The 17,465-nt window shown below is 42.3% G+C and overlaps 1 protein-coding gene across 3 annotated transcripts; it reads left to right on the forward strand.

Annotated features, from left to right (window-relative positions):
- The first annotated feature begins 69 nt into the window (after window positions 1–69).
- zzz3 (zinc finger, ZZ-type containing 3) lies at window positions 70–17,198 on the forward strand. 3 transcript variants are annotated; one of them, XM_026374340.2, is made up of 12 exons: window positions 70–162; window positions 6,246–8,025; window positions 10,371–10,509; window positions 10,972–11,119; window positions 11,250–11,362; window positions 12,059–12,130; window positions 12,528–12,629; window positions 13,003–13,098; window positions 13,503–13,652; window positions 14,672–14,806; window positions 15,305–15,405; window positions 15,533–17,198. In XM_026374340.2, exons 2-12 carry the CDS (start codon window positions 6,311–6,313, stop codon window positions 15,675–15,677), a joined length of 2,916 nt encoding a protein of 971 aa, XP_026230125.1. In that variant the 5' UTR covers window positions 70–162; window positions 6,246–6,310; the 3' UTR covers window positions 15,678–17,198. The 3 variants fall into 3 exon arrangements, with proteins under 3 accessions (XP_026230125.1, XP_026230126.1, XP_026230127.1); XM_026374341.2 differs by lacking the exon at window positions 70–162 and adding an exon at window positions 424–672; XM_026374342.2 differs by lacking the exon at window positions 70–162 and adding an exon at window positions 947–1,229.
- The last annotated feature ends 267 nt before the right edge of the window (window positions 17,199–17,465 follow it).

The following is a 17,465-nucleotide window of genomic DNA, read 5'->3' on the forward strand; positions in this document are numbered from 1 at the left end:
CCCCGACACTGTGTGAGCGCCTGCACTCTTTGCGGCTGCTAAAATGTTCAGTATAGTGTTGCATTTTGCCGAGCGCGGCTGAATCTGCTCACACACCCCGATTAGTTGACTGGAGTGAAAACATGGCTGCGGCCGAATGTGCAGCAAATTTACGGAAGTGAGGTATGTGTAATTCTTGAGCTACAAAAGCTATTTAGAAGTGTACCTCCAATTCGGCACTTGTAGGACAGCAAATGACAAATCCTCCGTTAATTATCCCATCAAATGTGTGTTTGGCGAGCATTGTGGGTAGTTCACAAATACATCGGGAAAGTTATGCGCTGAACAATCAGCTAGCTTGCCTAGCTAATAATAGGTAGCCAAGCTGCTGCTGCTAGCCGTAGCGGCTAACTGGCTACCAACTGCCGTTACACTGACTGAATGCTAACCATGCTACTTCTGTCTGTGCGGAGCAGTTGAAATGTAAACCTCGGTGAAACACAATGTTAATAGCGATCCCTCCTTTGTTTATATGTATTGTTGATAGACCTGAACATCCACTCAGTTGTTAAGCTAGCATGCATCGGACGCTAGTAACGTTAAGGCTACCGGAGGGGCTCCCAGAGAAATCGCCACGATTCTTCTCTGCACGATGCGGTTAACGGGAAAACTAGCCGGGAAGAACTAGCAGAGGTAACGTTAGCAAACTTGGCTAAGTCGTTCACTGGCGAAAAAAAGAAACTGGTGTATGTAGTGTTGTTCATTGGGTGCGATGGGAAACGTGCACGGTATTATTAAAATGTCAGCGGTGCAACAGTCTGCAGTTTGGTGACTCAAGCGTTAATGTTTTGTATTTAGCACCGAGAGCTAACGGTAAGTTAGTTGGCTGCTAGGGTTAGCCCGCTAAACGGCAAGCTAGGTGTAGTATCATTTGCTTGGAAGTTGGTCCATGCTAACGTGTAGCTCCGTGAACCAGCTGGGTTGTTTTGCCTAAATGTGCGTGTGTGGAGTTTTAACGGGGAACTTTAGAGTCCATTTGCGGCAGACTAGCGTTGACTTAACCGGCGGCACCGTTGTCTAGTCTCGGTACTTTAAAGCATCCTCGTGTCTCCAACTTTGTCGGCACCGAGCTGGCGGCAGCTGATTAGCCGAGATGTTGGGATTTGAGCGATTCTCATCGGTGTGTACACCTACACCACTTCGTGGATATTGTTGTTGCCAGTAGGCCCCGTGGAAGTGTTGAACTACAGGTCAGTACCGGAGACAACCCGTCCGACACGGCTGTTAGTCTGGTTGAACGGCGCAAAGCTTGTTTGTTTATCGTGAACCAAATAAAGTCAGTTAGCTTCGCTGGGGTGGTCACAATAGCATTCACGTTTTGTTTGCAAGCAGTGTGTTTACTTGTGTAGTTGCAGCATTTGAATACCAGTGAAACCAGAGTTTAGTTCATGAAGGCAAACGTGCCATCACTAAGTCCTAGTCTGTCATGATTAAAGCACGTGTTTAACATAACTCCACAACCAAACGCGCTTTACACGAGAACAGGAAGTCGTTTGAAAGTGAATTAGAGTCACACATGGTCCTACATAAGTAGCTGCACCGACTAATAACACACTCTGACTGTGATACTTTAAAAATGTGGTTAAACTAAAGTCTGTGAGCATAAGTTGTGCCCTCACCAACCCTTCAGGATCACTGGCTATCCATGGTTTTAATGTGTTAAAGGATAACTTCTTCCAAATTCAGCTCGCTTCTTATGGTTCTAGTTTAGGGAGAACCTTTTAGTTTTATGTGATTGGCATTAAGCTTCCTTCTGCCTGCTCTAAATTAAAATATTGTTTTGCTTTTAGTTGATAAAAGCTGAACAGATCTGTAGGAGCAACACTGCAACTTCTATAGTATGAGCAACAAGATAACATCATCTGAACTCAAAGGAATTTTTCAGATAGAATTAGATATTTTATTATAAATAAGGCAGAGGAGAGGCTAATACCATTCAATTACAGTACATTCACATCCCAAACTAGAAGTGTAAGAAGTCAAACTTTAAGATTGTAGAAGACTTGCTGAAATGTGGATGCTGCAAAATGCTAACTTGGCATATGTGGTGTGCCCTGGGATCCGGTGTGCTGATATACAGCTTAACCATGCTTATGTTTTATTCTGTGAAAGTGGCCACAGATAAACTGATATGTGAAACAAAAAAAGTACCCACGAAATGACACGTGTCTTTGGCTCCGGATTTTCATTTACACAACAACAGTAGAGAGAGAACACAAATCAGATGGTGGGCTTGAGCAGTGGTTGTCAACCTTTGTGGCCCCATAAAATAAAGCACTGCGATACCTCATCTGACCTTATGGCCTCAGTGCTGACATGATTTAAATGCAATTAAAGTGGGTCCTTTGTATCCGCTTTTTCTCTTTAAAGCACTTTTAGAATTTTGTCAAATTTAAAACATCCAATACTTTATAACAAACACCAGAAAAGTTTAACATAATGAAGTTTTTTTTAAATGTATTTTATTGATCATAGTTTTTATAGCAATGAGACAATGCTAGGATAAATAAGATTTAGGTAAGTGAGGATGGTTCCAGAAGTAATTCCATTACTTTATTTATCAATAAAAATCATACAACTGCAATAAACAGAAATAAAACTTGCATCTCTATTTGCCTTGCCTTTTGAAATAGCATCAGTTCTCACTGGCATCTTGTGCATCTTTTTTAAAGAGGTATTCTGCTGGTGCATTGTTACAAGCATCTTAAGAAACAGCTCCTTTGCAGGTTTAGGCTCCTAATGTCTGTTTCTCCTTGTATAATCCTAGGCCTCTGTGGGGACCATACCATCTGTTGCTGTAGTTCTTGTCTCTAAAGACTGTTCTTTATGACTTTGGCTGTATGTTTGGGGTCAGTGTCATACTACAGAATTAATTTGGGCCCAATTAGCCTTCGTGAAGCGAGATTGAAAAACGTCTTCAGTTCCTAAATCTTTTGAATTGTATTGTATGTTTCGATGCTAATTCACTACACACTCCACAGCCAAGTGGACTGCTGTCTAGAAGGAGTTTGTTCTTGCCTAACTACTTGGTAATAGTGTGGACTGGGGGAAAAACAAAGCAGTCCCATTCTGTGCTACTTGTACACTCAAGAAGAACAATATTAGTAGTTCTTATTTACATATGTTTCGGTTTTTAAATGAGAGTGAAATAGTGGTTTAACCATTGCCTATAAATACCACACTGAACAGGCAGTTTTTGTGACATTGCTGTGTTGCAGTGGTTTAATCCTTAATTAATAATCACCACGTCATCTGGCAAAATCAGCATAAACCCAGGTTAATGACAACAGCTCTGCAGTGTACTCTGCTATATTGGCATTTATAATGAATGATCACAGTGAACGTTGGGGGCGACTAAAGGTTGTCTGGCAACACAGGCTCTGACCCTCACTTCACTAACTTAGGTAATCTTTTTGGAAGGAGCTCTGTTTACATAGTACTGGCTAAAACACCAAGCCTGCATTTTCACATTTGCACACTTTGCAGGCTGTTTTGGAAAAACTTAGCTTTGGGGGAGAGAAAATGCAGTTTTAGTCTTGATAAGACCCTTAAACAGAGAGGAAAAAGATGCATTCAGAAATTTAAATGGCTTCATGTGAATGTAGTCTTAGATAAGTCATATTTTCAAAGTAATCATAACATGCTTTGTTATTTGATAGGTGCAGAACTTATTCTGATATTTCCCACAGGCACTAGAACACAGCATTAGTAATCCTTAATTAAGGTCTTGCCAGCTATGCCAACAACATGTTAATTATTTCGCTAAGGAGGAGTGAGTAGATATTTAATGTAATCAGCTCAACTGTAACCCTGATTATTTTGAAGTAGTAGTGATGAATCTCCTAGTTTTGGAGAATGGGTCAGATGAGCTGGCTTAATTAGTTTTGTCATGCTGAGGCTAAGGTGAGTCCTGTGTCCTCGCATTGTGTCCTGTTTTTTCTTTCTCTTTCTGATTTTATGCTCGGACAAATCACATTAGCTTTCTCTGCTGGAGTCTTTAGCAGGGTGTGAGTAATATGTTCATGTGGTGATGCTTATTCCAGGTATCCACTATGTTAGCTCCCTGAAGAAATATGATCAAAATGTGTTTGTAGACGGGGTACCCTCTGGCTTTGATGTCGCTGTGTTAGCAGCTTAGAAAAGGAAGGGTTTGTCCCATGAAAGGAAAAATGAGCTAATTTAGCTAATTTATTTAATTAAGCTAAGCTTAATCAGTTTTGACAGAGGGTGGCCGACAGATTGACATAGTGGGAATTAATGCAAGTGAACGCAATGTCCGCAGTTCTAATTGATGCAATAATTCCTCTTCTTTACATTGAGAGATTGTGTCTTGTCTTCTGCAAAAGGACACACAATGAGATCATCTCCCACTGAATGTCACTTTAATATGACCTTTACCACGTCACGTTTTTATTGTCTTCTGTTGTTAGATTTATTAGTTAGAGCTATGATCTAGAGGATACTCCAGTGGCAAGTTTCCAGTGTGTGGTGTTTGGGAATGTTGTTGGGAATTAGGGAATAAATGCATGCATTTTGTCCATGGGTACGTTGTAGCTTTATCTACCTGCTGAAGTCGCAAGAATTTCCCTGCACTTTGATTAATTGCATGGTTGTTTACTCAAAGATTACTTGATAATTACTGTATATGTAGCTGAAGATTAATAGGTGATTAAAGTATTTATGTGGTTTACAGTTGCACACTTTCCCACTAAAGTGTGTTGTTTGATTTTGTATTAATTGTTCTTTGTATTAACAAGTTTCCGAATAGACCTTGAGCTCTGTTCTTTATACTGTTATGTGTTTATTGTGTGAAATCTACTTTGATATTGTGTGTTTAGTCTTCAGCTGTCTGCCATCGCGGTGTTATTTTACATATTTATATTTTTCCAAACACTTTGCTTTGCATGCACTTCAGTCCTTGACCTTTTATGCAATGTGCAGACTCAAAATACTGAGGCAAACCAGAATAAACTGTCTGCATATGTGTACTCTATTCATTTATGTTGTATGTGCTACTAATCAAGTTATGTTTTGCCTTAATAACAATCTTAATCTGAGAAACATGATGATCACTGATTGATCTAGTTGGTTATTTAGTAAAGATTAAGATATTGACTTGTTATTAGTGCCTGGTAGAAATTTGACTATTTTTTAGGTTTCTGCTATAAGCCAGGATTTATTTATCTAATGCACAGTAATGCACTTTATCTGCAAGATACCTCAGCAGCACATTGAGTTTTGTTGTGCTTTAAACTGTGTCAGGAAGTTAATCGTCATGTCCTAAGCCTCTGTGGTTGCCCACACTTTAAGCCTGTAAGCCCTGTGTAGAATTTTTGTTTCGGAGCATTTCAATTTCTGTACCTTTTGATAAGTTGTCAAAAGACTGCAGCCTGTTGGTCCTCTGGCACACCTGTGGAAAAGAGATAAACAGCCAACTGTGCGAGATGACAAATGCACATCTGCACTGTTATCTCTGCTGAATTGGATGTAAGAATTACAGTGCAGCTTCTGTGTCAGAAATCATGGAACCAGTAAACCATATTCTTTGTGTGACAGAATATGTGATGTCTGCAGGGAGGGTAAATAAATATACCCTCACTGAAACATACACACACACACATTCTGTAAAATCACTTGTTCTTTTTTTTTTCAGTGAAAATCACCTGCTTGTCTGCTTGTGGGCTTGTCACTACTTAAAATGTGTGCTGTGCTGCAGTCACCTTTATCTCTTTAGTTACCAAGTACATACAGATGAGCCTCATCGCTCTGACATTTGTGAAGTATCAAAAGAGATTGTGTGGTTGTTCATTTAGGCTAGGTGGGAGATCTGACCTTATTGTTTCCTGTTTTGATCTCCTACCTGTTAAATGTATTTTCTTTGTACATGCCTGGGTTAAGACATCTAATTTAGCCTGTGGACAGAAGGTGTTGCTTAGCTACAGCGATAGGAGAAATCAATACCCTTCTGGTGTGAGATGAGAAGTGACCCAAGCAGTATTTAACAAAGGGCCTTTGGAGGCCACTTTTGTTTAAAACACCTTAGGATGCAGTTCATGTATTAATTTTTGACTTGGCTAGCAAGTGTAACCAATCGAACCTATATGCAGCGTTGGTGTTACCGTGTGCTCTTTGTTGTAAAGATCTTTAGTGTTGAGTTGTTAAAATGCCCTAACTAAGAGCATGTTTCTGTTTGTGGCTTTTTGTAGGTGCCCACATTCTGCTGCAAAGGAGAGAGCACCAGGATGATGAGACTGTAGGCACCCGCCGTAGCATGGCCGCGTCCCGTTCCTCGCGTGTCACAAGGTCATCAGTGGGGCTCAATGGATTGGATGAGAACTTTTGTGGTCGAACCCTCAGGAACCGCAGCATTGCCCAGCCAGAGGACACCTCAGTGTCTCCGTTACCAAGGGCGCGCTCGCCCAAGAAGAAGCAGGAGTCAAAGCAGGATGCAAAGCAGGAAACGAAGCAAGAGTCAAAGCCGGACTCCAAGCACGAAACAAAGCAAGAGTCAAAGCAGGACGCCAAACACGAGGCCAAGCAGGAGTCAAAACAAGACATTAAGCAGGAGTCAAAGCATGATGCTAAACATGATACAAAGCAGGACACTCAGCAGGATGGCCAGCAAGAATCCTCATTGCAGGGAAAGGTGACTGACTCAAATGCTTCTTTAGTTGAGGTGGAGCATTGCACCAGCTCCAGGAAGAGGGGTTTGTCCTGTTTAGAAAAAGACATTAGTCCCGAGAAGTCCGAGAACTGTGATAGAGGGAAGGGGGCGCGGGATGCCTCTCCTCAAATCAAAAGGACCAAACGGTGCTCCCGCTCTGGAGAGTCTCAGGGACACGATGAGGACCCTGAACCTCTGAAACCCGAAAGTCCAGTTTCTGTCCCAGAGCCTAGCAAGGACAATAGTTGCGAAGAATTTTCCAGCCAAAACTCTGCTAACATAGCTCCTGCCTCACCTGTCCTCAGTAAAGAGGAAGGTGAGCGGACAGGGGAGAAGGCAGAGGATGGTCATGTGGAGTGTGAAGGGGCATCTCGGTCCCCAAATGCTCACAAGGCCGCAAATGGACTCAGAGACAATAAAGCAGAGGAACCTAGCACAATCAGTGAAGGGTCTGATGCAAATCCCACCTCTGCCACCAGCTGCCCGTCGCTGCTTAACGGCAGCCAGATGGGTGCTCCCTCATCCCCTGACTCCGCTGTGCCTTGTAGAAACTCTGTCCCTGGGCAGATGGAAGTCTCTGACAAAGGTGAATCGCCAGCCTCCTCTGCGCCAACCTTTGAGGCTGTTCCAGAGGATCCTGTCCCTGAGTTGATAGTGGCGAAGGAGCAGGAGGTGGAGGAGGTGGAGGTTGACGTTGTGGGCGACTCCTTGTGTCTGGCCCACGAGGAACAGGTGACGGAAAGCGAGAGTGATGCTAACGGCCGGCCGCTAACGCCAGTGCAGGAGATCGCTGTTGCCACCTCCTCCACCATACTCAACACGAACAGTAGTCCAATCAACAACAGCAACTCAGGAGAAACTACACCCCCACTAGCAACAACCCCCTCCCCCACAGAGCCAGGGTGCAATCCCTCAATCTCCAGCACGCCTCCCTCTTTCACAGAGCTCTACGAACACAGATACACCCTACGGACTTCACCCAGGAGGGCCGCCAATGGTGGCAAATCCTCCTCCAAACCCACTTCTCCTAGAGACAATGGCCCCTTGAGAGAAGAGGGGGAGGTGGTGGTTGGACTGGAACAGGACTGCCCCATGGTGGAGGAACCTGCTCCATCAGACTCTGTTGGCCCCTCCAGTGAGGAGCCAATCTCCGGGGATCCTGGAGACACAGGGGGCGGCCAGGTCACCGGACCTGTGGATGGCAAAGGGACCGAAAGCAGCAAGGAACTGACACAGAGCCAGACTGCAGAGGAGGAAGAGGAGGATGAGCCTGATGTGTATTACTTTGAATCTGACCACCTGGCTCTTAAACACAACAAAGAGTATGTGGGAGCTCCCCAGAGATTCTGTCCTGTCTCTTCTGTGATGTAGCTCGCACATATTGATTACTATAGTGTGTGATCATTGTGAAGCTTCCAGTCTGTGGTTTTGAATGAAACAGAAACACACTTCAGTTAATGTGGATTTTCATGTACTAATTTGACATTTGAGGTGCTTCAAAACCTTAAGTATAGTTTTATATTCTTTTAGCTAGTTTAATATGCAGGAGTATAATTTTTAGCATCCTCTAAAAATACATACATACAAAGTACATCAGTGGTTCCCAACCTTTTTGGCTTGTAATCGTTTTGACAGGGAGCAGTTTCTGCTTATGAACTCTTCTTGCAGCTGAAAATGTCAGAGCTGTGGACAGGTTTCTCTTCTGCAGTTTTTACTAAGGTGTAGGTGAAAGTCCGAACATTTGAGCAGCAGAACGATGTTTATCCCGACAATTTATCTTGAAACCGTGTGATTGTTGACAGCACTGTGTTGGTTGGAGGTAGAAAAGAAAATAACCTGGTGAGTTCTTCCATTTGAGCAGTGTTTATCTATTAATAGCTTGTGGTGAAGACACAGTTTGTTTCATTTAGGTATATTATTAATGGCCTCTTTGGTCAGCAGGCTCCCAGGAACACTGAATTAGTATACAGTACAAGTGGATCTGTGTTTTTGCACTAACACTCAGACAGAATGTTTTTATCATCACACATTATTTTTGGAATCTTTTCTCACTCTTTATGGGGGTATTGGTGAACATCTAACTATAGCTCCTGTCTTATTGTTTAGGTTTTACATGTTTCAGCATTTCATTTCCACCTTCAATCTGGTGCTGTGAGTGTGTGAAGTAGCTGCAATTTGTCAGGTTTCCAAAGCCCAAGGAGATAGGATGTTAAAATTACTCTCCTGATTGCTTCTGTTCTTTTTTTTTTCCACTCAGTTAGATAAGTTGTTGTCAGCTGTCATACAAGATGGGATGTTTGTTAGGGGACAGGTCTCATGCTGTGCTCAGTCAGGCTCTGCTAACTGCACTGTGGCAGGTCAGCTGATTCATGATGCATCTTCATAGAGGGAGGGGCGAAAGGGCTTTAAGGGCTTAGAGACACCATCAGTGGGGACCCGTTTTATCTTTGAAATCGGTGCTGGTGAATGTTTCAAACTTTGATAGTGACTTTACAATAAGATTTCATTGCTCTCATGTTGCAAGGTTTGGTTGTGCTGAGTAAGGAGAAGTTCTGAAGGCTCAGATCAATATCCTGCTGTGTCATTTTTGGGGAAGTGTTTCCAAAAAATAATGTAAGGTGTTTTATTCTAAGGCATTAACATGTCTTATGCAGTTTTTCATTTTGCATCAATGTTTGTCAGTGGACCTCAAGCCCAGTAGGTGGCAATGGAATGCCAGACTTGTCTTTGGACATCTGAACTGTGCCAGAGTGAAAGAAGGAAGAGCCAAGACTTCCTCATTTCCCTAAAACAGATTAATGCTCAGATTGCCTGTTCATCTCAGGAAGTCAGCATGCTTGCTGTTTTCTCTTGCAGAGATTATGTTTGAGTCAGAATCACTCTGTAGTTCAGGAAATGTGCAGTAGTATGTTTCTGTGCCAATGTTGCAGAGACAAATTTAGAGCTTGGATTGTGGCATAGTAGAAACTGATGCTGTAAAAGGTCTGCTGAGCCTCACATAGTGTAAAAGAGTGGTGTCTACCTGATAAAGGGGTATAAGGTTAAACATAGTTGATGCTTCTGAATGCTTTTACTTGTAGGATTTCCAAACCACAAGTAGCTGTTGAATAAATTGTGTCCTGTGCATTGATTTTCATTCCTGTCCTGTTAGGAAAGATTGATCCACTCTGCTCCACTGAGCTGCATTGGGTTATAGCAGTGTAGACATTCCTGTTGATTCCTCCAGTTCTGCTCACACTACTGTAAGGCCACTGAGTCACTATCACACTTATACATTGACCGCTCACTTTGCAGGTCTCCTGTTGCCCCAGGATGTAAATAGAAAGGTCGGACTTGTACAGTGCTGAAGGCTCCTCATATTGCTGTGAAATCTTTGTGACGTGCACAGTTATTGTTTTAATGCTTGTAGTTTTTTCTGGTTGAAGAAGATGCATATATTTCAACCACAACATTTCTGATACACATTTAAACATCTTAGTTGAAAACCAGATTGAATTGATAGAACTCCTTCTGTTTTGTGCTATTTAGGTTCTCAGCACCACAGTTGAATTGTGCACAGTCAGGGGTCTGAAAGTTTGATGCACTGCAGCATTGTAAGTGTCAGGTTAGATAATGCAAGCAGTCCCTTCTTTCCATTCCTATCTAACTTTGCTTCTCTCTATGTCAGTTATCAGCGGTTGCTACAGACCATTGGAGTTCTCGAGGCCCAGCGCACACAGGCCATCCTGGATCTGGAAACATTGGCACGTCACCAACGAGAGGCACTTGCTGATCCTATAGGCTTTGTGGAACATCTACAAAAACGGGTAAAAGCAATGTCCTTAATGTGATAATGTGCCAAAAACCTGGGGGAGTTTTATATTATGTTTCAGTGTGCACAACAAACGTATTTTAATATGCCATCACATCAACCCCTCTCAGAGACAAGGTATGCAAGATCTTGTTTTTTGCTTTTGCCTCAGGGGTATGCTGCTTGTTGAAATGTTGCTTGAATAAATACTTGCTTGTAAAATTCAAGGTTCAAAATATTTTTGCACTGGAAAAATCTGCCCCTGAAGATAACTTTTCTGCTTGGGATCTTGTCGACAGCTTATTCAGTAGAATATCAGGACAAATCAGCAAATAAATCAGCCAATCAGATAAATATAGCATTTGAACACCTATTACAGTAGTTAAAATCTTGTCTTTTCATTATGTCCACATATGTGACCTTGATGTAGTGGCGCTTTAGGAAAAAATAGTGATTCTTTAAAACTTGTGATCCTCAGGTGAATTTGGGCTTACCGTGTCCCCAGCGAGTCGTCCAGCTCCCTGACATTGCATGGGAACAGTACACCTCAGGCCTCGGTGACTTTGAGAGAGAGTTCTGTGACAAGAAACGCAAAACCAGGCAGCTAAAGCTGATCTTTGACAAAGGTACGTAAGCATTTACGATGCCTCTGAATTTCATTTAATGTAGATGAATTCTTCCTTTATTCCTAAAAGGGTTTATAAACAATAAATACAAGAGAAATATTCATCCTGCTCATTTTCTCTTTTCCTTTAGGTTTGCCCCTACGACCAAAAAGTCCTGTAGAGCCCAAGAAGGAGGGTGAATCCTCCACCATGTACTCCTCTCTTCCCACCAGTGATGCACCAGAGAATGGCAGGCAAACACAGGTATAGCTCTTTGTCCTTACAAAAATAACCTGCTACTGCCTGCTGACAGCTGTGATTGTCTCCAAGTGTATCATTAGTGCAGATGCAGTTACATCCATTTTTAACTGTAGCTGGTGAGTCACTGATCTCCTGCAGGTTGCCCTACAAATCACCAGGTTGTTACCATTTCACACTGCCTGACCAGCTCCATCCTCATCTCCCCTTTTTCTCACTACTCACCAGAATTAAACATACAGCACACGTGAGCACAAAAGATGGTATCTATGGAAACATGACAGGACCGCCTCGCTCACACCTTTGATTATGATGTCTTTTTTGGCCTTTATCACATGTATGTCTTTTCCCAAATTGTATGGGCAGTAATGTTTCAATTTGAATTGATTATAGGTTAGACAAAGCCAAGCTTTTAACCCTGAGCAAACTACTTGTTTTTTTCTCGCTGTTTATCTTGCACAAACACATTTCTTTCACATTCTCTGGCTGCACTTTCTGAACCCTAACAGTCAGAGTTGCTGTTTTTCTGTGTTTTCCCAATGACACATCTCAAGTCGCATCTGACAGCTGGGGTTTTTCTGTCAAACTGACAGATTCAGTGTGCTAGGCAGTTCATAGGCACCGATCCTTTCAAATGGCGTAGTACCCATTATTTTTGTTTTGTGTCTTTTAAGATGCCTCTCACTTATGTTTTTTTGACAGATGATCAGGGGAAGGATTTGTCACCCAAACAAGCCTGACACATTTAACCAGCTGTGGACTGTGGAGGAACAGGTAGGTTGTGTGTAAGATGGTTCACTGGATTATAACAGAATCGCATTATTTATTAAGGGAAGGGGTTGGTTTAGTTTTATTGACATCAGACAACCAGCACATAGCACACGTGTCTCCATATACAAAGGAAAAAGTAACAGATTCAGTGCACAAAACACAATGAATTATGAATAGCATATAAAATAAAGAGTGAAAAGCCAAGTGTGTGTGTGGGAAATGCTTGATGAAAACATTTTCAGGATCTTCCCACATTGACTTCTATTCTCACTTAAATTATATGACATTTGCAGCACTTAGTCTGGAAAACTATCATTGGGTTAATTTCATGTGTCTGTAAATGCATTGAAGATGTTTGTCCTCATATGGTTTTCACCTGGTGTTTTTCTGTATCGTGAAGAAAAAACTGGAGCAGCTTCTTGTTAAATTCCCTCCTGAAGAGGTCGAGTCTAGAAGATGGCAGAAGATTGCTGATGAGCTAGGCAATCGGACGGCAAAACAGGTGACTGAGTTAAGATTAACGAGAAAAAGGGGATGATCGTTGCCCGTTTCATTCTGAGCTTTTGGTTTAATTAAATGTAATGTATTAATTAACTTCAAGGTGGTCTAAACCTGAAAGACTAACATGATTAATTGTATGCTGCTAGATCAGTGAACCAGCTGAACAACAGTCAGGAGATTAAAAAAACTGTAACTTTACTACTAAATGTACCGTGTACATAGTGCAGTGCTGAAAGGCGAAGACTGACTTGTATGATAACTGCACCCCCTGCAGATACTTAGATGATACATGTGTGTGTGACCTTAATTACTTCAAGCAGCTGTTCCTCAGTGTGAAATCTTAACACAGCCATTTTCCTGTAAAATTATTCCAGGTTGCCAGTAGGGTTCAAAAGTACTTCATCAAACTGACAAAAGCTGGTATTCCTGTGCCTGGAAGAACACCCAACCTGTGCATGTACACTAAAAAGGTAACGTTAAGCTTTTTACTAAACCCTTTACCCACACTCATTAGCTAATTTCAGTAACACTTGTCTCTAATTAATGTAAAGTGTTTATACTAGGTGAATTCAGAGCCGACTTTCAGTCTCATGGTATTGTGGTGTTATTATTTAGTGTAGACCATGTTGAGTGTTATGTGTGTCTATTAAGGTATAAATATCAACTGAGTGAAAACAACTGGTGTCAGTGCTCTCTGCTGGATAAAATGTTTATTGCATTCTTGATTATTTCATTTCATGTATAATTAGTCACATCCTTATATGTATTGGTGTTAGAAAGCATACTTTTTAAATATCATGTTATTGATTTCACAGATTTAATGTTATTTAAAATGTCTACATGGTGTTTTGACTGTACCTTTTCTGTTCTCCAGGCATCCAGTAAGAGGCAGCACCACCTTAACAAGCATCTGTACCGACCGTCCACCTTTCTCACCTCCTATGAGCCTCCGGTCTACATGGACGAGGATGATGAGCGCTCAGCGTATTACAGCAGCATTCAGGACCCGTCTGCTGATGACTCGGTCAGTCTTCTGTCATCACACAACACCAATTACTGGAAGCCACAAAGGCGTTATCTGTATTTTTATACATGCTTCTTTTTTGACTCCTCCAACTTGTGTTTTGTAATTGATCCCATCCCTCTGACAACTCCTTATGTAAGCAGTGACCTGAAAGATAAAGACTGGTTAAAACTGCATGTTATGTGCTTCTGGGAGCTTGTTCTGTACCTGACTAGTTCATTCAAATCCATTTCAGACACGTAAAAGTTTTCCTCCCTTGTCACTTACGTCTGCTCTCATATGACAGACTGTACCTCTACCTCTTTACTTCACTTTAACACCTTTGATGATGCAGGTCTCTGCTTTTTTTCACTCCTACCAGGATGTGCTGTTAAAATCTGCTAAATCAGAGTAGGGACCCAGCCAGCCTCGCCTCTTTTTCCATTTGAACTGAGCAACTCGTGACGCATGTTGTTATCCAAGAACTGACATTTTCTATTCCCCCTTTGATGGCAGTAACCTTTAAGTAAAACCAGGTCGTCGTGCCCTGCAGAGAACACAGGCTGCTGGCTCCACCAGCGCGTTAACAAAACCCCTGACACTGCTGGTATGGAGCAAAGTCATAAAGGTGTTGCCAGCATGGGCGACAATAATTTCTCACTTCACCTGGTTGTCCTTTATTTTGGCCGTGTTTGGAGGAAAGAAGTAAAGTCTGCTCAGAGCAAGTGTTGTTGGCAGAACAAGCGGGACTCTCACAAAGCCATTTAAGAGCAGTCCAGCTCTGGAAGTGCAACTTAAAGTTGTGCTGAAAATAAAATGTCGCCACTGAGTACTTCTGCCATTTAATAAAAAGTGGAGAATAGACTATACATAGAGCCAACACATTTAATGTCTTTGTAGGACACAAAGGTTTTCATTCATGTATTTTAATCTAAAAGATAACCTGCTTCACTGGATTCATGTAAAGATGATTTTGTTTCCCAATGCCAATCAGCCGTCTCTGTTTTGTTCATTTATTTCTCTTTGTCTGCCTCTTTCAGGATGAGGAGAGTGTACCTGTGGAGTTGAGAAATTTACCAGAATACAAAGAACTTTTAGAGCTGAAGCGGCTGAAAAAGCAGAAACTCCAGGAGATTCAGGACGATAAGGCGGGGGTGCGGCATGTCGGCTACAAGGTGTGGTAACTGTGTACATGAGTGAAGTCAGCTGAGTTATTTATAAATTGCACTACCACTAATGTGACTTATATGCTCAGATACCTGCGTGGCTCATGTAGACCCAACAGAAGGAGCTTTGAAGTTTCACATTACAGAACAAGCAACCATGTCAGAACCTGTTGTATGGGAAGAGAAATTGTAATCACACACTACAAACCAGCGTTTGATTCTGGTGATTTATTTACAGTTGTAAAATTTGTAAAACGTTCTGGTGAAAGATTTAGATGTGAGTTAGATAATATTCATAAAGCCTTCTGAGTGCTCCTTACACAAATAATTTTTTGCCTTTAATGAAGTTTACAACCTTAATATTTCACATTTCTCCATAAACGAGATACGACTCTGTCCTACGTGCCTGAAGGGTTTTAAGACACCTTCACCTTTAAGACAGGTTTTACTAGTTGTACACTGATCCAACATTGTGTTCTGAAGATGTATGTGTGCGTGTTTGCGCAGTGTGACGTCTGTGGCATGGAGCCCATCCAGGGAGTGCGGTGGCACTGTCAAGACTGTCCGCCGGACAACTCGGTGGATTTTTGTTCCAGCTGCTCAGACTGGTGAGATTCTCCACCTCTGTCATGAGACTAAGTGTCACATGTTCTTATCTTTTGTATTTGAGACAACAATGTATGACTCTATAAAGCACATGAAACTGACTAATGTTTTTCTTTGTTCGTCCTGCAGCTTATTCAAAACAGAGACACACAAGCCTGACCACCACTTGGAACCGGTGTACCAGCCAGAAACCTTCCTGGACAGGGACTACTGCCTGCCGCAGAGCACAGGCTACAACTATCTGGACCCTAATTACTTCCCAGCCAACAGATGACAGGGTCCCAGGCGCCCCTAGCTCCAGGCTCTCTCCACATACCCCACAGGCCACTCTGTGCATGGCTCCATCCTCCAAGTCCAAGATAACCGCTTAACCTGCCGCCTGGCTGGAAGGCCAGCAGACAGGCACACAGCCAGGGGCATCAGAGCAGACCTCCGTGCTGCTGGGTGGGGGGTAAACTGGCCTCCCTGACTTGAGCGAAGGGCAGCCATGTTGGTTCCTCAGAACAAGGGGGCCTCGCCCCACCTCAGCCAGGTTAATCAATGGATCTGTGAATTGAAACGATACACTATTTTTAAAAACAAACAAAATAAACCGAAGGCACACTGACATTCCCGAGCTCTGTGATATCAGGAGGGCTGTCCCTGTTCCCCTCCTCCCTCACCGCCCTCCAGTTACCTCCCTGTGCTGCTTTGAAACTGGAGAACTGATGATCAGTCTGGCGAAACGCCACCTAATGGAGATGTGTGCTCGACCATTGTGTCATAGTGGACTGTGAAGCCATCAACTCAGATACACATAGGTGGTTTTTATGTGTATGTGGTCTGCGTGTTATGCAAGAGTGAAACATGTCCTAGCTAGGTATCCGTAGATTGAGTATTTATGAGTCGCAGCTTCCGTGTTGGGAGTTGGCACTGCTGCAGGAGACTGGAGTGTTTTTGGCTGCAGACTGTAGGAAGGTCTGCCGATCCACATGACGTTCTGCAGACACACGTGTATGTGTTAACTCGGACTGTGCATCATGTTTCAACATGGAGCCGTCACTACCACTGTCACACAACGCTGCTCTCTAACCCCTCACCGTTCACACACAAACATACTCACAGCTACACACTCTCATCTCTGTTTCCTTTCCCCTTTTGCTCTCTCCACTAAAACATGTCTAACAAGGAAGCACTACAGCACGGAGAGCAAATGTTTGTGAAGGCAGGGGAATGGGAACGTATGGAAAAATACACAAGACTGTGTTTCCGGTTTTCTTTTCTCCTTTCTCCCCAGTGTGTGCCGTTATTGATCATGTTGAGTGTACAAGTATATGGTGAAAAGTAGCCAGCGCTAGTTGCTGTGTGCCATTTTTAAAAAAAAGAAATTTGTTTTTGTGGGTAACTCCACCTTTGAACCTGGCCACAACTTCTCTCTTCTTGCGTGGCACCATTGACCCACATTGTCCTACATTACTGATCCAGTCATCATGCCTCTAGATCTTCTTTAATTTTGCAGTCCACTTAAGTCCATTTAAAAGATTGTATTTTTATTAATCTATTTAAAAAAAGTATTGAGGTAGTGGATGGTGCCTCCACAGTGGAATAACCCACACAATTTTATACACATAGATTTTGTTGTGCTTGAGTAGACACCATTTTGTATGGTTTTCGTCTCCTTTCCTCACCCCCTTTGCCCTGCTTCAATATCTGTGTATAACAGTCTGTTCTTATGTAAAAAAATAATAATAATGTAAAAAAAAAAAATGCTAGAGGAGAACCGTGGAAATAAAAGTATGTGAAAATAGTGTTTCTACACACGTGGTTCCTGTATTATTATTTGCAGTTTAACACATGGTTGAGCTGATACAAAAACATTTAATATTTGAATCTATAGACAACTCGATTGGTTTAAGTTTGAGCTGAAAGGTCTTGTGTAACATACATAAAATGCAAATGGATGATAGAAATCTCACAACGTCTACAGAGCAGACGGAGACTCGAGGTTTGGTGTTGAAGTGGTTTCTCCTGCTTATGTTCAGTGTGTGTTTTGGAAATGTAATATATGTTTATGTAGGTCAGA

Source organism: Anabas testudineus, chromosome 17, assembly GCF_900324465.2.
Source record: "Anabas testudineus chromosome 17, fAnaTes1.2, whole genome shotgun sequence".
Lineage (NCBI taxonomy): Eukaryota > Metazoa > Chordata > Actinopteri > Anabantiformes > Anabantidae > Anabas > Anabas testudineus.